At 50.4% G+C, this 24138-nt stretch overlaps 1 protein-coding gene across 1 annotated transcript; it reads right to left on the bottom strand.

Moving 5' to 3' along the window:
* Nucleotides 1-339: 339 nt before the first annotated feature.
* LOC123344876 (zinc finger protein RFP-like) lies at nucleotides 340-22582 on the bottom strand. The gene is made up of 8 exons (XM_044981367.1): nucleotides 22166-22582; nucleotides 19885-19980; nucleotides 17873-18103; nucleotides 16208-16230; nucleotides 11763-11878; nucleotides 9578-9610; nucleotides 7299-7446; nucleotides 340-980 (listed from the first exon to the last, which is right to left on the bottom strand). The coding sequence occupies exons 1-8, from the start codon at nucleotides 22580-22582 to the stop codon at nucleotides 587-589; spliced, it is 1458 nt and encodes a 485-aa protein (XP_044837302.1). The 3' UTR covers nucleotides 340-586.
* Nucleotides 22583-24138: the final 1556 nt, after the last annotated feature.

The raw sequence follows: 24138 nt of genomic DNA, 5'->3' as shown, positions 1-24138 counted from the left end.
GAGCAGAGGACTCCAGTCCTGGGCTCTGATTGGGGGAACCCTGGGGGGCCCGACGGGTCCCCAGCCTCTGTGCGCCCCAAGCCAAGGGGCAGGACGTTGTCTGTGCAGCTGGGTCCTCCCTGCCCAGCTCTGCTTCCCCTGCGACACCTGCCCCTGGTCTCCTGGGAACCTCCCCCGCCTGGCGCCTGGTTTGCCCCCTGGTCTTTCCCCTCCCTCCAGCCCCCTCTCCCGCCAGGCTCCCCCCCTGCTCTCCCCTCCCCCCCCACAGCCCCTTCAGCCAGGCTCCCCCCTGCTCCCCCCTCCCTTCCCACCAGCCCCTTCAGCCAGGCCCCCCCCCGCTCTCCCCTCCCCCAGTTGAGGGGTCTCTCCCTGGCACTCGGCTGGGTCCCTCCCACAGGGGGGCTCCCTCCTTCCGTGGTGGGACCCCCCCCCCCGCCAGAGTTGGCCTCCTAGGAGCATAGACACTGATCCTAGAGCGCCACACACAGACCTCCACAGCCAGAGTGCTACGGGTAGAGCGTCACCCCCCTTCAGCTCGGGGGGAGGGGGCTGAGTCCTCCAGGCCATAGAGATCAGGGGGTGGGGGCTAGAGGAGCCGCACACCGGCACTAAGCCAGAAGAACGGGCGGATTCTCTCCCCGGCGAAAGAGGCCGGCGGGAAAGTGACGATCGGGTCCCCGGTACCAGCATCGAAAAACGCCACCTGCCCCCGTTCATAGTCCAGATACACCCGGATCCTGCGGGGCGCCCGGCTCGGGGGGAAGGGGATGCTCTGCCCAGGGGACGTGCGAGCCCAGTACTGATCCGCCCAGCACCGCACAGCCCAGACCCCCCGCTCAGGGCTAAGGCTGATCCGTCCCTTCCTGCTCACAGACTCCCTGGCCACCCCCACATCACAGAATCCCCTCCCCACCTCCGCCTCCACCTCCCAGTAGTGTCGGCCCGAGGTGAATCCCTCACAGCCCAGCACACAGGACATTCTGTAAAATCTCTCAGTGTCAAATTGTTAGGCCTGAATAAAGATGTAGCACAAAACCAGTTGTGCCAACCTGACTAAAATCAGGCTAGCAGAGGTTTCTGGGAAAACCCAGAGTGAAATACTGACAGGCAGAATTGTCTCACAAAGCCCTGGGAAAGAGCAAGATAAGTGAGGGGGCTGATGCCAGCTGTGTTGTGTTAAGACACAGTGTTTGAAGGACCGATAAGAAACACAAGCATCTCACAGTTCTGACTAACTCCCTGGTTTAGTGTTCGGTGTGTTTTTAACTCCCTCACATTCCTAACCTTTGGCGCTTGTTGAGATATTAACAATTCAATATTGTAGAGACTAGGCATGCGTATATATTAAAAGGTGTCTAATTTCTAGTTGTTAGACAAAGGGGGTGGATTGCTCTAGTGAATGATCTATGACGTAATAAAACTGTCTATATAAGCTAATACTAAGCTGTAAAGAGGGGGCTGGTTCTTTTCGGATACGAGCTGTTCTTTACTGATACGTGCACTTATCAATAAAGAACTTTTGATCGGACCTTGCTGGTGTTGCCTGGTCTCTCTGCGGTCAGACAACGAACTTCGCTGTTGGGGTTCGAGTCCCCGACATCTTTGGCGACTCCGCCGGGACTTTGTCTGACTCTCCGGCGGGGGATCAGACTTTGAGGCAACGCAGCGCGCATCCTCTGATTTAGAGGAGCCTTGCCTGGTAATCTGATCTCTGCGTCGGCGATAAGGCGAGTTCTGTGAACCAGCTGAAGCTCGTAGAAATCCAGCAACATCCACCTACCCGTTGAGTAGGGTTAAGGTTGCCTGGGTTAGAGTCCCAGTGCAGATTGTCGGGGTTAGAGTCCCTGACAACTTAGGTCTGGGTTAGAGTCCCAGTCCAGGTCTGGGTTAGAGTCCCAGTCCAGGTTTGCACAGGATCCAAGTAGTCTGGGTTAGAGTCCCAGCCTGGGTTTGAGTCCCAGTCCAGGTGTTCGAGTCCCCTGGAGAGGTAAGTGAGCGCTCGACGCGGGAGGTGGGGGTTAGAGTCCCTTTACCTTGACGCGGGGAAGAGGGGTTAGAGTCCCCTTACAAAATGGAACAAGTTGGCAGTAAGTGCCTGGGGGACGCCCCATTGTCTCTAATACTTAAAGATTGAAAGAAGATTTCTGGAACCAGGTAGCTTTTGGAGCTGTATGTTTAAAGCTGTATGGAGAGCTCTTGTAAAAATCCCCCAGCATATGCCCCAGAGCCACACTGGGAGGAAGACTGTCCGTGGGGACGTCTGTCTCTCTTGGGCTCACGCCATCTGAATTTATTGACTGTGCAGCAAGATATGATGCATCGTGGTAATAGGAAATAATGGCCTTGGTGTGTGTGTGTGTGTGTGTGTGGAAAATGGGGGAGGGACAGTCTAAATATTCCACCTCACCCCCTAAGGGTACCCCAGCATGTTACATGTACGTACATTATGGTCTTAAAACCTGCAGGTATTTAAAGAATTGGAATCTTTACACGCGTGAAAACCTATCTAAACAATGCCCATTAGAAGGTACCTTCAATCTAGATAAGATCATATATCTCAAAGGAGCTTTTAATCACCAAAGTAAAGCCTCTGACACAGTGTGAGCAATTTGTCTAGGAACGGGTTAATTTGAAATTCAGCTTGCCTTGGTGAAACTGGAGAAGCCACGGGCTGGAATCTGAACTGAACTCTCTAAAAGAGACACTGCAGGAGATTCCAGGGTGTAAAAAACAGCTCTCCCAAGAGCAGAAGCATGTTGGAAATTCTGGACAAGCTGTATACAGGATAATCTCCCGTCTGCCTATTCCCCTTCTCTGAACGTTATACAGACGTGGTCAGTTTGGACATGTGTGAGTATTAAAGTGGCTTAAGGGTTAAAGTATTCATGTTCTTCCTGAGTAATGTGGGAGCGTTCCCAACACTCTTCATTGTTGTTTTATTATTTTTAATTAAGCTTTAAAATTTGATTATATGGTGTGTTCCCCCAACGTCCTGCAGTAGATGAATTGGTAACAAATTTGTCACAGTTTGGTGAGCAATTGAGAATAGGGGAGCCCTATAGAATTTACACCATCTATCTGTTTTACCCTTGTTTTGTGTTTCTTTTGTTTGGTACTTTTGGTGTTATATGTTGAGGATTGCATGATTAAAGGTGAGCCTACTCTCAGCTGCAGTAAGTCTGAGAACTGGAGAGGGGTTTAGCATTTTTCTCTCCACCCTGGTTGACCGGAAGGGTGGCAGGTGGATCTGCCCCCAGTCGTAGCAGGACTGGGCAATAGAGTAGTTGGAGAAAAGGGACGAGATGTGTACTTGATAACTAGAATTGAGCAATTAAGAGCATGGATCATGAACCAGGCGGCAACTCAAACCTGCGCCAGGGCAAGTTGCAGGCCTTGAGACAGGATTTCCAGTTAGAAAAGGAAGCCCTGGCTAAGCAAGTACCAGTCCTTCAGGGACTTGTTAAAATTTAACCATTTGTGCTCAGCATATGTTGTAACAGCAGTGTGTTTGCTACAAGAGGAAATTGAATAGTTCAACGCCAGTGGGCCATGTGTTTTGCCCAGGTGGCAAGTCTCACAGGGGAGGACTCGAGTAGTTTTGTGAGTAGAAATGTTTTAGGGAAAGGACCAGAAGGGTGGGGGCTACTTAAAAAGCCCACCCTCCTAGCTAACTGGTAGTGCAATACGTTGGTACCCATGGAAAGAAACGGTTCAGAAAAAAAAAAAAAAAAAAAAAGGATCGGGCCCAGGCGGCCAGGCAACAGACAGAGAGCTTGGAGAACAGGTTGGAAACTTTTAGGGTGTAGTGAAAAAAAAAAACAAGAACGGAGTAAGTAAGTATACACATAGGGGTTCAAATACTTAGAAGAATATTTGGCATGGTGATCTGAGTTGGTAAGTGGTTGTTGAAAGGACAAGCAAGTGATTTAAGGCACAGTGAAAAGTTAACTCTATAGTTGCTGGAGGGAACAGCAGTTGAACTTTGTAAACGTACTAAAGTAAAAAGTTCTTGGTGTCTTTGAAATGTTTGTAAATAAATTCAGGCAAAGAAATTATTAGATTGCAATCATTTGGCTATGAACAATTTTGTTAAATTAGCTGAAGAATGTATACCGTGCTATGTAATTAAAATTGTATTAGGCTCTAAGAGCACTGTGAGTGCTGATGTTTTCTTTCAGTGTTTACAAGCAGGAGTTACAAGTAAAAAGTGAGCCAGCAAGCATCTGTATTAATGCAAATTATCTAACTAATAAGATAGGAGCCACTAAAACAGGGGCTGCCTATAAAACACATACAAGAAAATATGGGGTAATTCCCTTGTTTTGCCTAAAATCAACAAGAGTATTTGTATATTTTTAGTAATGATTGCCTGCCCAGAAGAGGTAGACTTCTGTTTTGTCTTTCAGATAATCAGAGAACACTGATGCCGGCTGAACAGCATTCAACGTACCATGATTTGCTGGCACAGTAAAAATTGTGTTTTGTGTTCTATGTTCTGTCTTGTGGTGTTGTCTTGTGGCCAAAATTGATGTGTTTAATATTTTTATGGGATGGTCTGATTTAAAATCAAGCAGCAGTGTTGGATTAAAATGCAGATATTTGTTTTGTTCAACTTAGAATACAAAGTGTTTGGATACATCAGCAAAATGTGATATACTAAAGTCTTATACATTTTCTTAAGTAAGAGAAAGATACTACATTGGCCAAAACTTTTAATTGACAATTGTTATTGAAATTTGCATATTAACAGTCTTTGAAAGCAAGGACATGGAAAGTTAACCCACTCCCCATATTGTACATGGGATCCTTCTGGCTACCTCAGACTTCTAGCCAGAGGGCTGGGGATGGTGGACAGCTATTGGACTACAGTTTGTATTAAATGAACTCATCGAAGTGGGTGTGCTTGTCTTGGTTTGTTGTTCTCAAGTTCTGTAATAACATTATTTTAGTGAAATGGTATATGTGGCATATATTAGATAAGACTAATGTACTGTATAACAGCAATGTGTATGTGTTCATTGTTAACACCAGGTGTATATGTAAAACATGAAAGTTTTTTTTGTAGGTTAAAAAAAAAAACAAGCTGAGAAGGGAAGCGGAAAAAAAAAAACAAGTTGACTGAAAAAAAAAATAGATAACATGCTCAGTTTAAAGCTGAGACACTGACTTTGTTCAAGGACACTCCTCACAGCTAAGACTTGGCTAACCCTCAAAAGGAACAAGGGGGGGACTTAAATTTGCCCATGCAGCTATAAAATTTGTAAAATCTGCAAAGACACTAATGCAATGTGTTAGGTTTCTTTTCTCACAGGTAAAGAAGAAACAACCCAAAGATCCTAGCAGCCTGCCCCTCCTTGGAACCAGGAGACTGGGTCTACATAAAGATCCATCAACGAAAGACTGCCTTGGCTCCATGCTGGAAAGGCCCGTATTGAGTCCTGCTGTCTACCAACACTGCTGTGAAGTGCCAAAGACTAACTGCTTGGACCCAGGATTCTCACTGCAAAAAAAGACCCCTCCACATCAGAAGAATTTTCCTATTGATGATTCGCCTATTCTTTCTTCTAGTTCTACTGTGCTTCTGGACAGCAGGGAAGAAGGACAAGGTAACGTACTGGTAACCTTTCCCTTGTCCACTGACAGACCAACTGTGCCTTTAGACTTTTATAGAAAAAGCACAGCTATTACAGGGTGATATGTGCTGGAAACCTCTCCCCTGTAGGATGCTAAACCACAATTGTTTTGGGAAAGAAGAAGAAACACTCACTCCACTGACATTGCCAAAGTCCAGGAATTCCTGACTAAAAAGAACATTAAGAACTGACCCTGGTGAAGAAACAAACAATTACACACTGGCAGGAAGAAATTTGTGGGACTTATATTTGGAACTGTGGTATTAATTGGATTTTGGGGTTTATTCTACAGGCTGCGCCCTGTGTTTTGGATAAATCCTTCAGCATGTATTGCCCTCCCTCGTTGCATTTTGAATAACATTGTCCTTATCCAGTTTTCAGATCGCTTTCACATACCCAGATTGCTCACAAGGGGCTGCCATTAGATTAGTCTACCAGAAAGCCTGGGCTATTTCCTCTGGAACAAAGAGGGACCTAAAAGCCAAGAAAATGATGAGAAATTGGGCCAACTAAAAAGGCCAATAGCCTTATTTTTGCAGCTCAGCTATCTTCAGTACAGGCTGGAGTTGTTGAGTGACATGTCATTTCCACCCTTAGTTCTATGACCCAGAAGTTACTGACAGAGATGGTATTGAATATCACTGAGGCTGGGAAGGCATTGCAGTGGGATCTAGTATGTTTAAATTGATCCTGACCACTGGACTAGGCCCACTGCCCTTACAGACACGTCAGGAGTACCATCTGATCTGTGGTCATGCAAACATACTTGGACACTTTCTGGATGAAAGTGTGGATATTCATAGTGCTACTTCCAAGCATATGGACCAGTTAGGGTGGGTGTAGCTTTCACATACCGAATCCTGCTGGGTCCATGGGGAGGATGCATGTGGGACTGAATTGTTTACCGAGACATCTGGGACATTAGACCCCTTGGTATACCTACCTGATTTATAGTCAGTGCCCCAGACCAATGAACTGTTACCTCTGAAGGCGATTTGTAGCTTCGTCTGCAACTGAAGAAACCGTAACCCGGTTGTGCCCTGCCAAGCAGTAATTTGTTGTCCCAAGAGTCCCGTTGGTCCTCTAGGGACAAAGGGGGGATTGTTAGGCCTGAATAAAGATGTAGCACAAAACCAGTTGTGCCAACCTGACTAAAATCAGGCTAGCAGAGGTTTCTGGGAAAACCCAGAGTGAAATACTGACAGGCAGAATTGTCTCACAAAGCCCTGGGAAAGAGCAAGATAAGTGAGGGGGCTGATGCCAGCTGTGTTGTGTTAAGACACAGTGTTTGAAGGACCGATAAGAAACACAAGCATCTCACAGTTCTGACTAACTCCCTGGTTTAGTGTTCGGTGTGTTTTTAACTCCCTCACATTCCTAACCTTTGGCGCTTGTTGAGATATTAACAATTCAATATTGTAGAGACTAGGCATGCGTATATATTAAAAGGTGTCTAATTTCTAGTTGTTAGACAAAGGGGGTGGATTGCTCTAGTGAATGATCTATGACGTAATAAAACTGTCTATATAAGCTAATACTAAGCTGTAAAGAGGGGGCTGGTTCTTTTCGGATACGAGCTGTTCTTTACTGATACGTGCACTTATCAATAAAGAACTTTTGATCGGACCTTGCTGGTGTTGCCTGGTCTCTCTGCGGTCAGACAACGAACTTCGCTGTTGGGGTTCGAGTCCCCGACAAAATCTCTCAGGGTTGTCGGGCAGGTCCTGCCGCGTGACTCCCCTTCTCACACTTCTCCGATCCGCCGACAGGATGAGTCGGGGATGGGCCGTGTTTGGATCCAGAGTCACGTTCGCTGCAGAGAGAGAATCAGAGCGTGAGGGGCAGAGCTCAGCCCTGGGGCAGGGTCTGATCGTGTCAGTGACAGAACCTGCCCCAGCTGGGGAGGGAACCAGGCAACCTCCCCCCTCCCGGATTTACCCAGCTCTGCACGGGGAGCAGCGCTGAGATCTCAGCCCTGGGCCGGGGGGATTCACACCTGACAGAGCCAGTTCAGGAACAGAGCGAAAGGATCAGCTCCGCTGAGCCAGGCCCCAGACCCCAAGTCTGAGTCTCAGTGATTCCAGCCTTGTGCGGGGGGGGGGGGGGGGGGGGGGAAGACGAGGGGGGTCAGAGGGAGCTGGTTTTAAGCCACCTTTGTCCTTCCTTTAGTCTGCCTGGCCCCTCGCTCCAGGGGCCTCAGGGCTGCGAAGCAGAGAGCAGCCAGAGTGTGATGCCTCCTGTCTGTGCCCCCAGCAGAGCCGCCCCTGGGGAGGGCGAATCGGGGCGACCGCGCCGGGCCCTGCGCTTTGGGGGGCCCGCAGGCTGGTGCTATTGGCTGGTGCAGTCAGTCCCAGAAGAGACGAATCCGTCACTTCCACCCCGGACCCCCCTAGGGCCGGCCCTGGCCCCCAGCATGGCCCCAGCCCCCTGCTACAATAACGGCTGGGGGCAGAGTTGCTGTGGAGCCCCTGTGCCAACTTCACACGGACGGGGGGGGGGGGGGGGGGCTCCCTGGCACCGGAGCTATTTTCTGGGGACTGTTTCCAGGCACATCAAGGCCCCTTTGCTCTGACAGAGCAGCACGAACGGGCCTGACAGTCAGGCCCTGGAACCTTTCCCCACCTGCCCCCACCTCTCCCCACAGACGTGACCAGAGACCCTGGCAGCACAGGAGGCTCCCAGCAGATCACAGGGCCCAACAATCAGGACATTTTAAAGGATTCTGTTGTGGGTTTTAGCTCAGTCTCTTGATGTTTGAACCCCCCTGGCCCCTCCCCAGGGCTGCGCATGTGACAGTCAGTGCTGCCCACTCTCCCACCTGTCCTGGAGAAGGGGATTTTGGCTCCTGCTGCAGGAGCTCTCACCCCCCATCTGCCCATCTCCTGCCCAGCAATTAATCCTGTCCCCCATCCCCCATCAGTTCTGTCCCCATCCAACCCCCTCAATTCAGTCCCCCAGCCCCATCATCACCCCCATCAGTGCAGCACCCCTCCCCCACCGCCCTCAGTTCACCCTCCCAGCACTCAGCCTCTGCTCAGACCCCACCAGCAATACAGCCCCCCCCAGCCCATCAGCCCCCTGCTCTGTTCAGAACCCTGCAGCCCCCAGGCCATAATAAAACCTCCCAGCCCCACCTCTGCTCCTCCTGGGGCTCTTCACCCTGCCTAGGCCTGGGGGCTACAGTGGGGGCCCCCCTCCCACTTCCCAGGCTGGCAGGGGAGCAGCCGCACTGGGGTGGGGACAGCGGGAGCCCCAGCCGCACCCAGGACACTGACAGGATTTCTAAGTAAAATTCAACCTCGTTTTTAGAGCTCTCAAATGTCGGGATTTTTTTTTTAAGCCGCGGCTCTATGGTGAGATCATGAGCGAGGCTTAATTTTACTGAGAAATCGCATCTCTCACGATTCATTCATGAAAGTTGGCCTGTCTGCGAAAAAGGTGATGTCTACCGAACCCCTTTGGACATTTTTAACATTTTTTCTTTTGACCTATAAAGTAGAGAGAAAACATAAATGTCTATTTTTGTATGTTGGATTTTCCCATTCTTCACTGTACCACTTGTGCATTTGCTAATAATAATAATATGGCCAGGGGATGTGATGTATGCGCATAAAGAGTTCTGAGAATGAGGTGAGATGTTCCTCTCTGATTTGCCAAAAGGCTCATTTTTAAACTCTTAGCTCTCTATGGAGACCCACTGCTCGCCCCCTCTCCCGTACCCCAGCCCACCTGGGTAACCCAACCGCTAGTTACAAATTCTAAATTCAAACAGAGAAAAGAATCGACTTTTCTCTTTTTAGGAAAGATCTGGGCAGGCACCAGGAATATGTTGCTCAGCTCCTGTCAAATGCAAAATTGAAACAAAACCTGAACTATGGTGCTGCCAATGAACCCCCATAATTCATAGGAAAGTTTTCACTCCCCCTTTGATCCGAGAAATTTACCTTTGTCCAACCGCTGTCTGGACGAGAGTGAGTCTAGAGGAAGAAATGGGTGAAAAAGACGAAATGTCAGGTTGTCGTGTTTAGGGATATATTCACATTGTTAATGTTCTAACACAAAAGCAAAATGAAAAGAAAAGAAATTTTATGAAGTTCTAGTGAAGGAGGTTAAGTGCAATTCAGACCAATACAAACCATTCCACACCTCACTAAATAACCCCAAACATTAAAACTAAGGACACGACCTAAGGTGACATGACAGACCCAGAGATGTTTTACCAGCAATTACACACCTGTGGCTGGCCCATGGCAGCTGACGTGGGGTCGCAGGGCTCAGGCACTGGGGCTGTTTCATTGTGGGGTAGATGCTGGGGCTTGGGCAGAGGCCTGGGCTGTGGGACCCTGTGACGGGAGAGGGTCGCAGAGCCCAGGCTCCAGCCCGAGCCCGAACCTCCTGAGCGGGAGTCAGCGGACATGGGCCAGTCACAGGTGTTTAATTGCTGTGTAGAGAAACCCTCTGATACCAACACATCATTCACAGCCAGACCAACACACAGACACTGTGTCACTGATTAGCATTCGATCATTAGTACTCAGTAAATCTGGCTCATCCTTCCTGGCAGCCCTGGGGGTCTCATTCTCTCCAGCTCAGGAGGGTAAAAGGTGGAGAATCTCTAAAGCAGGGGTGGGGAACCTACCTCTGCGAAGAGCTGCGGGAACTAGGAACGCGGGGGGTTCCCATTTGCTGGCCCCGCACCCAGGACTCTGCCCCAGCCCCCAGGTGTGGTCCCAGCCTCAGCCCCCTTACCCCATCCTGCCCCTCCCCTCCTGGAGCCATGGCCCAGTCTTGGCCCCTGCTCTGGGGAGAGGGGGCACAGACAGGGCTAAGGGGGGTGCCAGGTAAAATGTTTGGGGACCACTGGCTTTCAGCTCCCCCACTGTAAAAATTCTTCCAGTGCCACTGCCTCTGCACCCCCCACGGGGCTGGAGCCGCGCACGCCAGCTCGGCCTGCTGCGGGGGGAGCCCCGAGCCTCCACACCCCCTCTGTGTCCCCCTGCGGGTGAGTGGTCAGCGACTGATTTTTAATGTGGGTCAATGGCCCGTGATAGAAAAAAGGTTCCCCAGCCCTGCTCTGAAGCAAGAGAGGGACTGTGGTGACACCGGAGGCCTTGCAGGCAAACAATCCAAACAAACATACTCCAGAAACAGTGAATTCAGCAGGAAGCTCAAGCTCAGGTTAATGTTCACAGCTGCTAGGAAAGGAAACCCCCAGGGGGTCCGAATGCAGCCCCCTAACCCAGTGTGTGTGGGCCGTACTGAGAGCTGGGTAGGGGATTCATAGCTTCCAAATGATTAGCTGACGATCTCCATCCACAATCATTGTCCCTAAGAGATTTCCCCAGCTCTGTCTGTTATCAGTGTAACATAGGTGAGGAAATTCCCCAGGTACTATTGGGTTATCCGGGAGAGGGGGCGGGCGGAAGCCCGCCCCATGCTAACGGATCCCCCCCCAGCCTAAGGGGAGGATCCACAGGGCCACGGAAACCCACTAAGTGCGGGGGACAACTAATAAAAGAACAGGGACAGGAGTGAGGTCAAAGGGTCATAAGAAGGAGCCTGATGGGGACACCGAGCAGAGAACCCCGGACAGCGCCCACTGCTCCTCGAAGGCGTCAAGGGAGCCAGCGGACGCCTCCCAGAGGAACTCCACCCGGAGACGTGAGCAGACGAGGGTTCGGAAACAAGCCCCACAGTCGCAGGAGTCTCCGTCGGCCAACCTCCTCTCCCTGGTCGCGTGGATGGCCTTTTTAGCCAGGGCGAGGAGGAGGTTGACCAGGAGGTCCCGCGACTTTGTGGGGCCACGGATAGGGAGTGCATGGATAAGGAGGTGAGGGGAAAAGTGCAGCCAGAAACGTAACAGAATGTCGGTGAGGAGCCGGTATAGGGGCTGCAACCTGGCGCACTCTAGGTAAACATGCGCCAGGGTCTCCCTCACGCCGCAGAAGGGGCAGGTGTCCGGGACAGGGGTGAACCGCACCAAGTACACGCCCGTGCTCACGGCCCCGTGAAGGAGCCGCCAGCTGATATCCCCGGCGGGCCTCGGGACCAGGGTGGAGTACAGGCTGGCCCACCGGGGCTCCACACCCTCCACAGGTGGCAAGAGGTCCCGCCACTTCTGGTTATTACCTTTGAATTTCTTCACTATGGTCTCCAGAGATGTGTTTCTTTGAGAAGATTCCCAGAGTCTCCATTTCAGTTCAGAAGAAAAGGCCCCTGAGTTCTGAAACTTCTCCCTCTCGCATCTGAAGAACAACCCAGAGTCACTCCATGTGGAGTTCGGTCATGTTTGTGTTTTACTAACATGTATTTTACTCTAGTGAATGGCTGTAGCTCAGCAGACCCTGGAGGTTAAATTCTCTGTTGCCCCAGGAACAGGTCCAATCCCAGCTTGGACACTACAAGCTTCCCCTTCATTCTGGTGAGACCGATACTGGAAAACTGCATCCAGTTCTGGGGTCCCCACTTTAAAATGGATGTTGAAAAAGTGGAGCCGGTGCAGAGAAGACCCACAAATCTGATGTGAGGGCTGGTGAAAATGCCTTGTCCTGAGAGATCCCTGCCACTTGAGTGTGGGGTATAAATGCCCATGTGACGCAGCAGGGACTGGGAATTGACCTGGGAATGTTGCAGGGGAGTTTTACGGGGACTGTCTGCACTGGGGATGGGAGACGTTCCTTGAGGGAAGATACCTGAGCACGTAACATGAGAGCCCAGGAGAGGGGTTGGGGCCAGGAGACACCTTCTGCCTGGGAAACGGGCCAAAGGCTGGAGGAGGAGCTGGGGGGAGGCTGGGGGAGACGGCAGGAGCGGGGTTCAGTTTAGAGCTGGCTGGGGAAACGGAGGGAGCCCCAGGATTGGGGTCTAAGCTCCCTGCCCCACAGAAGGACTTGACTGAGGGGTCCTGGTTGTACCTTCAAGCTCTGTTTTGGGCCGTGTTCCTGTCGTCCAATAAACCTTCTGTTCTACTGGCTGGGTGAGAGTCACGGGGAATCGCAGGAAGTGGTGGGTGCAGGGCCCTGACTCCCCCTCACTCTGTGACAACCGTCATGGGGAGAACAGACTTGGCACTAAAGGGCTCCTCAGGTTAGCAAACAAAGGCAGAACAAGGACCAATGGCTGGAAGCTGAAGGCAGAGAAATGCCCATGGGAATCAGACAGACATTGTTAGCAGTGCGGGTGCATTAACCAGTGGCAGAAACTGCCCAGGGAAGTGGTGGAATCTCCATCTCCTGACAGGGCACCAGACCAGGGGGGCCGTGGCCCCATCACTTTTAAAGGTGGGCGAGCTCTGCTCTCTGCCCTGGTACCTGCCTGAAAGGTGAGTGATGGGGGAGGGGCGGAGAGGAGCGAGGAGGGGGTGGGGTCTCAGGGGAAGAGGCGGAGCAGGGGTGGGGCCAGGGTTTGGGCACCGCTGACCCCCCCCCCCACTGCTAGGCAGCCTCAGGCGTTACTGTCTGTTGATGTCGGTAAATCAGGACTGACTGGCTTTCTGGAAGGTGCTTTAGTCAACACACGTCAGGATTTAGTCAAATACAAGTTACTGGGCTGAGCACAGGAATAACTGGGTGAAGTTTAAGGACCTGACACACGTCAGCACCGACTCTGTGGGGGCTCCGGGGCTGGAGCACCCGTGGAACAAAAATAGTGGGTGCTCAGCAGGGGCGGCTCTAGAAATCACGCTGCCCCAAGCAGCGCGGAGCGCTGCGCTGCCCTTCCCCGGTCCTGCGGCGGGTCCCCTCTTCCCGCGGCTCCGGTTGAGCTCCCGCTGCGGCAGGTCGACCGGAGCCCGGGACGAGTGGACCTGCCGCAGGCATGACTGCGGAAGGTTAACCGGAGCCGCGGGACCACGGCACCCGCCGCAGTCATGCCTGCGGCAGGTCCACTCGTCCCGGGCTCCGGTCGACCTGCCGCAGCCATGACGGCGGCAAGTCCGCCGGCCCAGCCTCCCGCCCTCCCCGGCGGCAGGGGACGCCCCCTACATTTTGCCGCCCTAGGCACCAGCTTGTTTTGCTGGTGCCTAGAGCCGCCCCTGGTGCTCAGCACCCAGCAGCAGCCCCACAGATCAGCTTCCACCGCTCCCCACCCACCCCGTCCCCTCAGTCTTGTACTGAGAGTGTGGGAAGCAGGATCCCCTGACGTATCCCGTACCCCACTGAAGGGAGATAATTAGGGACAATCCTTGTGGTGATGTAGATGCCCATCGTACCAGGACCTGGTATGAGACCCACTTCAAAGATAATTTATGTTCTTATTTAGCTCTTTGGATACATACGATGGTCAGTCCACTAGCTCCGGGGTTCTCAGCTTACAAAGGCCAGTGTGTGTCCACCCCGCACTGGGGGACGGCAAACGACTGAATGAACCGGCACTGCCCAGGGAGCCGGGAGCAGTGGGAGTCGGTGCAGTTCTGGGGGCAGGGCTGGAGCTGGGGGGAACTGGCTGGCGCCTTCTATTGCTGGTTCGTCAATGGCTGGGGGATGAGCCATGTAACACGGCCGGGCGGGTCCCTGCCCGCAGGTGTCTGTGTCAGCGCAGGGCCTGTCAGGCTTGTAGCTCGACATCAGCATCACGGGGCGAGAGGCAGCCCAGGCTGGGGATCTGGAGGGCTCAGCAGTGCCACAGTCCAGGCTGCACCCCGGGACCCCGTCACACTGATGTAAATCTCCCTTGTGGCCAATTAAACTGATTCCTCCTTGTTCTGCCCTCAGGGGACGTGAAGAACAACTGGTCACCGCTCGCTGCAGAGCAGCCTCAGGCAGATCTGGAGACTGTTATCAGGCCCTGCCTCAGTCTCCTCTTCTCTAGCCTGAACACACCCATTTATTGCAACCTTCCTCACAGCTCGTCCAGTCTAAACCTCGGGTCACTTCTGTTGCTCTGCTCTCAACTCTCCCCAATTTCTCCACGTCCTTCTCACAGTGCGGTGCCCAGAACTGGACACAGGATCCCAGCTGGGGCCTCCCCGTGGCGAGAAGGGGGGAACAACGTCCTCCTGTGTCTGACCCTGACACTCCTGTTAACACACCTGTGCTGGGTGCTCACCCCACATCAGCCCCCGGAAAGGGGGAAGGAAGCAGAGAACGAGGAGATTGGGGAGACAGGCCACACACGGGGGGTTCAGGCCAGAGCAGTGACCCCTGGCTGGACGATGAAGCTCAGCTGAGCAGGTGGGGGCTGGGCTCGTGCAAAGCCAGGAAGGTGGCAGCAGAAATGGCTGCAGTGAGGAGTCTGCAGCCCCCCTGTGCACTCGACAGGGCAGGAGGGACCCAGGCAGAGAACAGCCTGCTGGGAGCCGGGCCTGGGGGAGGGAGTGTTAGACTCACAGGGCCAGAGGGGGCTGCCAGGGTCACCTGGTCTAACCCCCGTCAGAGAGCAGGGGGGAGACGAAGGCCTGTGGGAGGGGAGTGGGGAGCAGCCCAGGGAGGGAGCAGACGCTGCCTGCATGTGGCAGGGTCCCTGGGCTGGAGCCTGGAGCAGTGGGCGGCTCGAGTTCCCCACCCAGCCCCGGCTGGAGCGGCATTGCCTGGGCAGTGGGGCCAGCGAGACGCTGCCCCCCAGCAGGGAAACCATTCAGTGACCTGGCTGGGGGCTCAGTCACGCAGAGGAAGCTGCAGCTCCTGGGGGGAGAGATGAGGCTGCAGAGTGAGAGAGAGGGGGTGGGGGGGAGACGCCAGGGGAGGGGTTGGCCCTGGAAGAGCTAATCCCCATAGCAGCCAGGAGGGGGCAGCACCTGCGGTGAATACAGCAACCTGGGACAGCATCCCACAGTGACATCTGCCTTTCACAAGAGCATCACCCTGCCGCCTCCTTCACTGTGTGACCCACTGCCACCCCCAGAGCTTTTCCCGCAGTCCTGCTGCCTCCCCAGTGATTCCCCATTTCCTAGTTGTAGGTTTGATTTTTCCTCCCAACGTTCAGCACTTTGTCTCCATTGAATGTTCCCTTCAATTGATTTTAATCCTTCCTCCCTCCGCCCTGTGTCTCTTGTGTCTATTTAGACTGTAACCTCCCTGGGGCAGCGACTGTCTCTGTCTGTGTCTGTGCAGCACCCGGCACGCTGGTTTTTCCTTGAGTCTCCAGGCGCTGCCATAGCACTACTGATAACAGCACGTTATAAACTCCTCAGAGCAGGGAACGTCTCTTCCATCATATCTGTGGCCACGCCCAGCACACGGCTAGAGCTCACTGCATAATTAGAAACAATTAACAAACAGCCCATTGAACAGTCATCAGCTGGCCCTGACTTTCCATCCCTACCGACCTGGGTGGAGTTTGGAGTCTATGACTTAGAAATGAAAAACTCATTCTCCATCCCCGATCTCCTGAGGTCTCCAGTCCACCAGCCACACTACAAATAACACCCCTGTCTGTGGGTCAGTCACTCTTTTCTCAGGCTGCTCTATTCTGGAGTCTGGTCACAATGACAACAGCCCCGAGATGAGATGTAACGGAGGGAGATTGGGAACCAGCCCCACGCTCTGCACTGCTGGGCCGTGGGGAGCCAGGTCTCATGTCCAAAATCCCTTCCCTGCCCTGGGAAGTGAAAGGGAGAGTGAGAAGGAGCCACCTACCTGCTCAAGGTGCCTTTGATGTCCTAGAGGGGAGAGAGAACAGGAAATTCAGTCCCAGCTCTCACACTAAGGATCCCTCCTGCTCTGGAGGGGACTCACTTGGTCTTCACAGTTTGAGGTTCAAAAAAAAATTATTGGTTATTTATTAACACAAACAAAACCATTCAATGTGTTGCCTTTGCTCTTTCAGAGAAGTGCTCTGACTGCAGGAGCTGGGCCCAGGAAGTTTGTATACGGAGGCACACGGGCTCTTTGTGTAATGACATTTGCATAACCACCCGGCACATGGAACCCGAGGGCTCAGTCTTGCGATGTGTTGAACAAAGATCTTCCTAACGCTCACAGGTGTGGGGAAGATCCCCTCCTACAGACTCCAGTGGGGCCAGAGGGAGGGATGCCCCCAGGCTGTGCTGCCCCCGTGCTGTAAACTCTCTCCCCACTCGCCCACAAACACTCCGAAGGCCCGTCCTGTGGGCTTCTTGACATGCACAGGAAGGTGGGGCTGGATGAGAACAGTGGGTGTGGGGTACAGAGTAACACAGGGCCAATCACCATCCTACACCCCAGGTTCAATGCAGGACACCCGAGGAGTGAAGATGCTGCCCACAGCAGATACTGGTCGCAACAGAGAATTTGACCCTAGATATCAGGTAGAGATATCCAGGATACTACATTTTATTTCTCACTTTTTTTTCTTTTTTTTTGCCAGTTAGAGGCATTTTTTGAAAAATAAAATCATGAGAAGGCTTTTGGAATTCTAACGACTACTTACACATTCAGGCTGCCATAAGTAATGAACAGCTTCCCTAACTAACTTCAGTTCTGGCAGAGAAAATCATCACAGCCTCAGACCTCATGTATCAATTTTAAAGCCAATATTTTCCCTTTTTCTGATATCTAGGAAAAGTGGCAAAATCTGGCTTTAAATGCAATCGTAGCTTCAATCGTAGCTATTTCCATAATTAAAGACTGGTTCCACCTTTAATCTTTTGGTGTTAGTGTTTGGAACACAGGAAATGCCAGACTGGCTCAGACCGGACGTCCAGCTAATCAGTATTCTGTCTCCAAAGGTGGACAGTGCCAGATGAGAGGAAGATGTAAGATAATCTGACCCCCACATTCTCATCCTTCTCTCTAATAGTTAGCGACTGGCTGAAGCAATGAAGCATGAAGTTTAATATCACTCTGCATATTCTTGTCATCCATAGAAATATCTGATCACTTTTTGAGTTTTGCTAAATGCTTGGTCTCAAGGATATCCAGTGGCAATCAGTTCCACAGTCTAATTACGTGATGTGTGAAAAAGCGTTCATTCCATCAGTTTTGAATTTGTCACCTTCTAATTTAATTGAATGTTCCTTTGTTCTTGCATTAGGAGACAGGAAGAATAGAGTTTGGAGTTTACCATTTTTGGAGGCGTTTTCTCCCACTAGAATTCAAAAGAGGAATTTCTTTTCATTTAGGACTTGATCCAATGCCCATTGTACTCAAGAAGTACATTTCCATTGACTTTAATGGGCATTTTATCAAGCCCTTAAGGAACAATAATGTATATTGTAGCAATACTGTATGATCTGGCCTTTCATTCCTACACTCCAAAAGTGAAGGTTTAGGAGACTTTCTCACCCTGTGAAAGGTTCTGGGGTGTTTCTAACACCGTCTCACCTGCAGGAATTCACTCGCTGGCTGCTGGCACTTCTCCTCCATCTTACTGATCAGGGAACTGAAAGAGGAGAGTTCCTCAGATAGTCTGGCAACATACTCAGCCCCCATCTTTTCAATTTCCTTATTCAGCTCTTCCAGCTGGGCCAGCAGGAGTCGCTCTTGTTCCTCCAGAAACTGGCACAGTTGCTGAAATTCAGCCACAATCTTCTGCTTCTCAGTTTCCAGCTGTTTCTGAAATGAAGAGATACAAACAGAGAAAGCACAGGTCAAGGACAGGAACACGGAGTGAGATATGGGACATTTTGTAAAGCCTCATGTATGCACACGGGGTATGTCATTGCAACCCCGTAGAATTTAACTCCTGATATTTTATGGAGAACAAACTCTATGCTCAGTGGACTGATGATTTTCCAATGGATTTTCAAGAATCCTAACTGGTGTTTAGAATATGAATTTTTCTTGCATGATTTGGATAATCTGAGATCAGTGGCTTCTAGAAAACCAGATCCTTCTAGTAACAGGAAGCACAGCAGGTGTGGGATTCAGAACTGGACTGGCAAGGATTATTTTAATAGAGGAAACAGCAGAACCCAAACTAAGAAGCACTAGACTTGATCTGGGGAACACAAGCTGTCCACAAAATACATAGAGACATAAAGGGCATTTTAAAAAAATGTACTAAAATTTGGGCTCCCTCATTTGCTGAGATGAGTTCTGAAAACAGTTTTGGATACATAACATTTGGCCCACCATAAATCTTGGATTTTAAGCCACACAGGGACCTTGAGCACAAATTGAGCTGCCGGGAAGACCCCTTTTTGCACATGCAAATCTGAGTTTGCAGGTTGCTTAGGGATGAGTGCATGTGAACTGGACAGAAGGCCACCAATTCATGTTGTTTCTGGAGCACTCTCTGGCCCCGGATACCCTGGGAGCCAGGAAATCAGACCAGATCTGGACCCAGATCTTCTCCATGGCGATGTCTAGCAGCGATGCCATTCCGGGTCTGTTCCAAAGCTCACTGAACTGACCCGGAGTCTCTCCAATGACGTCCTTGTGCTTTGTTTTAGGCACTAAGTGAACCTCCTCCTCTGGGGCAACAGATTCCCAGAGCAGCTGCACTGATTGGCCAGCTGCAGTTATCGCTGTTCAAAGTGCAGCTGGCCAAAAAATTGGGAGGTGGGGGAATTTGCAAAAATAATTGAAATTTCAAAGTTATTTCCATGTCTCAGTTTTGAAAATGGAACTTCCTTTGATTTGTTTGAAAATATGTCGAAATAACTTTTGAAAAATGTCACATTTTTCTTTCTCCCTTTTCCCAAAATGGAAAAAAATAATGTTCATTTCCCCCCATTTTTCTTTTTAGTATTTCTTCTCTGTACCTCTTCAAAAGAGCTCCCAGTTTTGAAAAAGTGGCAAAAAGAAAATGGAAAAACTAAGGGGGAAAAAAACCTGGAAATTATTCATTTTAGTGCACTCAGGAGAAAAAAGGACTAAAAAGAGAAAGAGAGAGATAAAAAACAAACTTGAAAGTTTTAAAAATGTTCAGCTTTTTAAAAGCCAAATGAAATTTCAGTTTGAAATGACACAAAAATGTTTGTTTTATTTTGAAATTTTCTGTCAAAAAATTAAAATTTTGTTGCAAGTGACTTTTTCCCATGAAAAAAGTTGTTTTCGACTAAACCCCTTTTATCTGCTGGAAGCTTTTTCGGTTGAAACTTTTCAACCAGCTTTAGTTGAAAGGAGAAAGGAGAAACTACTGTTAATTAACAAATTACACTCGAATTATCAGTGAAAATATTTGGATGATTAAAACTCTTTCTTTAATGCTGCATTTTCCTGCTGACTCTCAATTAATGCAGAACAGGTTTTCTTTACAATGAGAATAAAGAAATGATCATCTTTCATGGGTGAGTACGTGTTACTCACTATTTCTCTTACGATACTCAGACTAAGCAGTGGATTGATAATGTCCCTGTGCACATCTGCATCTGAGTAATAACGGCACCTACCAGCAGTTCATGGCTTTTATCTTCCCCACTCAGTTTAAATGACAGAATCGCTTCTCTCTCTTTTTTCAAACTCTCCAAATGGCTCCGAATTCGTTCCTAACAAAAGAAAAACTGGTTTAGTTTTGGTTGTTTTTGGAGGCTTTCCCCCCATTTATTTATATTTGCAAGAATATCAAATACATAATAAAATGGGTGAGTGCTCTAACCCCATGACTATACAGCCAGTCTCATGCTTGTGGTCTGTCTGTCTCTCTCAAATGACATTTTATCCCCAGTAGAACAGCTTCTCCAGGGGAGAAGGAGGGAGCCCCACATTACAATAGCCCATGGGTGGGGCACTCCCCTGAGAGATGGCAGATCCCTGTACCAATCTCTTCTCCTCACTGGGTGGAGGAGGGACTTGAACCAGTGAACCTACTTCCCAGGTGGGTACCCTAACCCCTGGGCTAAGAGTCAGGAGGGAGGCTGCCTCTGTGTGTACCAGCTTGTGGGGCCTGAAGTGGCAAGATTGTTCAGAGGCCACCTACCAGGTTGGGCCCAACCCACTACCTAGGCAGCCGAACGCCTGTCTTCCTCCAGACTGTGACTTGCTCTAGGGCTTAGGTGGGAAATAGGCGTCTGGATGCCTAGCGGGAGGCAGCACTGCAGTGTGCATGTGCCTAGAAATATAGGGATGGTGTAAAAGCTGGAACGAGCCAGAAAGGCCCAGACCAACATTTTAGTCAATAAAATTGTTGCAAAAACCAGCAGGTGCTTTTACAGACAGTTAAGAACAATATTTTAGTGATGAGAACAGACTCATAACACATTGTGCTCCTGGGGGAATTCAGTGCCGCTGCGCAATGCAGGATTTTGCAGAAATTAATGTTGGGCACCAAAAATTTCCTTTTTCCCCACAGAAATGGGCTGCAGAGACGTTGGCCGCCACTAGGGGCTGCTGGACTTGGCAGAGCCCAGATCGCAAATAGAGACAATCCCAGGGGGAGGGAACGGGAGTGTCCCCAGCAGCTGCTGCGGTTGCCAGCCCAACCCGAGGGCAGGAAGGGGGCAGCAGCAAGCAGGAAAGTAGGGTGACCAATCGGGACAGTCCTGATTTTGGGATCTTTTTCTTATATAGGCTCCTATTACCCCCCAACCCTTGTCCCGATTTTTCTCACTTGCCATCTGGTCACCCTGCAGGAAAGTCTGTGCAAGCCGGGACCCAGCATCAGGCTGTTTCTCCTTCTGGATCCCTGGGCTCTGGGGGAGATGGGCTGTGAGGGTCTGGGCCAGGGGGAACCTCGCAGCTGGGCTCTGGGGGGAGAGGGGGTGTGAGTGTTTGGCCCCCCGGCTGGGCTGTTGGGAGAGGAGGCAGAGAAGCAGGAACTGGGCTGTTGTCGGGGTCTCTTTAACTCTCTACCCCTGTATTGTTACAGACAGACTTGCTGACAGGTATTTTGAAATAAATTACAAAATAATTGTCTGCACGGGGGGGAACCTCGCAGCTGGCCTCTGAGGGAGACGGGGTGTGAGTGTCTGGGCCAGGGAGGGCTCCACAGCTGGGCTCTGGGGGGGAGTGGACAAAAATGATACTCACAATACAACTGAGACTAATGCTGCACTACAGAACACCCCGACACACCACCTGTTCAACAAACAGCTTTATTAACAAAACCACCCGCAGACTCAGCTCTGAAGTGGCTCATGGGACCCAAATAAAGGGCAATGGCTGGAACGGCATTTTAACAAATAAAACTGATTTCAAACAGCTCAGCGGAAACAGTCAGACAACACTGGGAACGTTACTGTAGTCATGAGAACTGATTAACAGCTGAGTGTCATTAACCCATTCCAGCCCAGAACCATTTTCAAACCAAGGAGGAGCCTGAACAGTCGGTTCTGAAGTGGCTCGGGGGACCGAAGTTTTCCATGCAGCACATACAGGTGAGACCGATACAGGCCTAATGAGAAACTCATCTGAACCGACCTTTAACCCAGGTTTTCGGGGGATAATTCACTTTACTAAACCCACCCAGGTCAGCAGCAGTTTCACTGTAACAGCACTGTGCTATAGGTATAAATTTCAGCCCCTGGGCAATTCAGAACTGACTTTTCTAGGACCTTATCGGTGTTAAAAATGGTTTTTAGCAAGACCAGGTTAATAGCAGTGTGTTATAAGTCTCATTGCTAAAGGATTGTCCGTAAGGGTGTCGAACGGTATCCGCTGGTTTTTGCCATCATTTTTTAATTAAAATGCAGTTCCTGCCCATTCCAGCCCTTACACCGTCCCGTGATTTCTTACCTTGTAATCCTCAGCAGCCTCCTCTATGGGAACCACCGTGTGATCTCTGTGATCTCGGGACAGGTGGCAAACCACACAAATGGGTGTTTGATCCTCTTGGCAGAAGACTTTTAAATCCTCGTTGTGTTTTTCACACACTGTCCCAACTTCTGGTTCTTTTGCTGACTCCAGTGTCAGTTTTCTGGAAGCTTCTACAATATTCCTCAGCTGTCTGTTTGGTTTGAGGTTTCTCCGGGAGAAGGTTTCTCTGCACTCAGGACAGGGGAAGTCTGCACTCAATTCCTCCCAGCACCGAGTGATGCAGGCCTGGCAGAAATGGTGCCCACAATCTAGAGACACTGGATCTTTAAAATAATCTAGACACACCACACACGTCAGTTCACCTAGGAGCAGTTGTGCTGGATTCGCAGCAGCCATGGCTGCTTCTTCAGAGAAGAGAGGAATTTAGTTTCCTTTTATTGTTCTCAGAAATGGGCTGATTCTGAACTTTGCACACCAAATGGGCATTTCCTACATGTACATTGCCTCATGTTACTCTTGGGAGGCTGGAAACTGCTTCTGGTCTGAGTTAGCACCTGGAGGAGGCACCAGGACAGACTGTGGAGTGGCAGCACCTGACGCTGTCGCTCCCTGCAATGGTGCAGCCTGGCCACTCTGCAGAACAGCGGATTGAAAAACAGCACCTGCCACATCCACACCGAGCTCCATACAGCATTTCTCCCGCCATCGCTTGTTGTGGGACTGCAGAGGGACCTACAGCCTAGCTCAGGGCACAGCTCCCTGCAGCAGGTGGTTCTGGGAATATTTACAAAGTCCTGTGGGCTGCCAGTGGTATTCCAGGCTTTAGAAGGAGAGGATCCTAGAGTCCTGCCCCTCCCCCTCAACCCAATGACTGGGGCAGTGACCATCTTTTTTTCTGCTCAGTGATTGCCATCTGTGGTTGATACAATAATTTCTAAATATCGTCTTCCTAGGCAGGTTCCCAGAGGTCAGCAGGGGATAGACACATGGTCTGCGACTCAGGAAGAGGGAAAACGGGGCTGGAACAATGGGGGCCGGAGTCACTGCCTCATTCTCACCAACTGCAGCATGAAAACAGGTTGATACCTTGTGCCAAGGGCTTTGCATGAGGTACCGCTGGGCTTCTTAGCCTCCATCTAACTTCTGCAAAGTCCTGATTGGCAAAGCTGTTCCAAGTGACAAAAAGGCCTGGTGGATCTGTGGTGCTTCCAGTGACATATGCAATCAAGTAGTTTTCACTGTGAGGGGTTTTAACCCATTTCTCAGAAAATAACCTAAAGATTCAGATCAAATTATCAGATCGCAGAGCAGTGGATTTGTCTGTGGGGGACCAACGCTGTCATCTCTGCTTGAGTATGAGCCACTGTCACTGGCCAAGGGAGTGGAAGTTCCTGCTGCTCTTTGGGTTATAACCCGTGAGTTAGACTCTAATAAAATCCAGCTGGGAGACATTGGGACTATTATCAGAAGAAATTTAGGGCAAGAAACCGACTGATTGGCCCTTACTAAAGACATTTTCTGACAGTAAAAATCTTCTCAGTTATTGCCCTGTCTGTTAGCTCCTTTTTAAGGGAAAGTTCATCCAGAATATTCTGTCAAGGCAACTCTAGTGCTAGTTGCGGGGACCCCAGATTTCCTTGACTCCCGTCAGTCCGGTTGTTAGCCAGCGTTTAGCGCACAGACTACATTGGTAACAGACCGTCTCCAGATCGTGGGTGAAGATCAAGTCAATCACGCTGACTCTTTGACATCTGTCAGACGTCTTTGATATACTGACTATGGTGAATTGTAACTCATAGTGCTACACTCGAGTGGCTTTGTCCTTTCTAGGGGGATCCCATAGGTCGTGCATTGCAATTTTCGGTCTGCCCTGAGGACTTTTTCATGCAGGCTGCCACAAGCTTCTATTCTTAAGTTAAGGAGAGAGGTCCATGAGCTGCTCTTCCAACTGT

The sequence above is a fragment of the Mauremys mutica genome, chromosome 12, assembly GCF_020497125.1.
Source record: "Mauremys mutica isolate MM-2020 ecotype Southern chromosome 12, ASM2049712v1, whole genome shotgun sequence".
In the NCBI taxonomy this organism is placed as follows: Eukaryota; Metazoa; Chordata; order Testudines; family Geoemydidae; genus Mauremys; species Mauremys mutica.
The sequence above is the reverse complement of the archived record's forward strand: the minus strand, read 5'-3'. Positions and strand labels throughout refer to the sequence as shown.

Bases quoted from the DNA above. Each gene is read 5' to 3' on its own strand.
- LOC123344876 (XM_044981367.1), bottom strand. From the start codon at position 22,582: ATGGCTGCTGCGAATCCAGCACAACTGCTCCTAGGTGAACTGACGTGT. The intron at 19,981-22,165 runs GTAAGAAATCAC...TTCTTTTGTTAG, and splicing joins AGGCTGCTGAGGATTACAAG to GAACGAATTCGGAGCCATTT. The intron at 16,231-17,872 runs GTGAGACGGTGT...TCTCCCCTCTAG, and splicing joins CAGCGAGTGAATTCCTGCAG to GACATCAAAGGCACCTTGAG.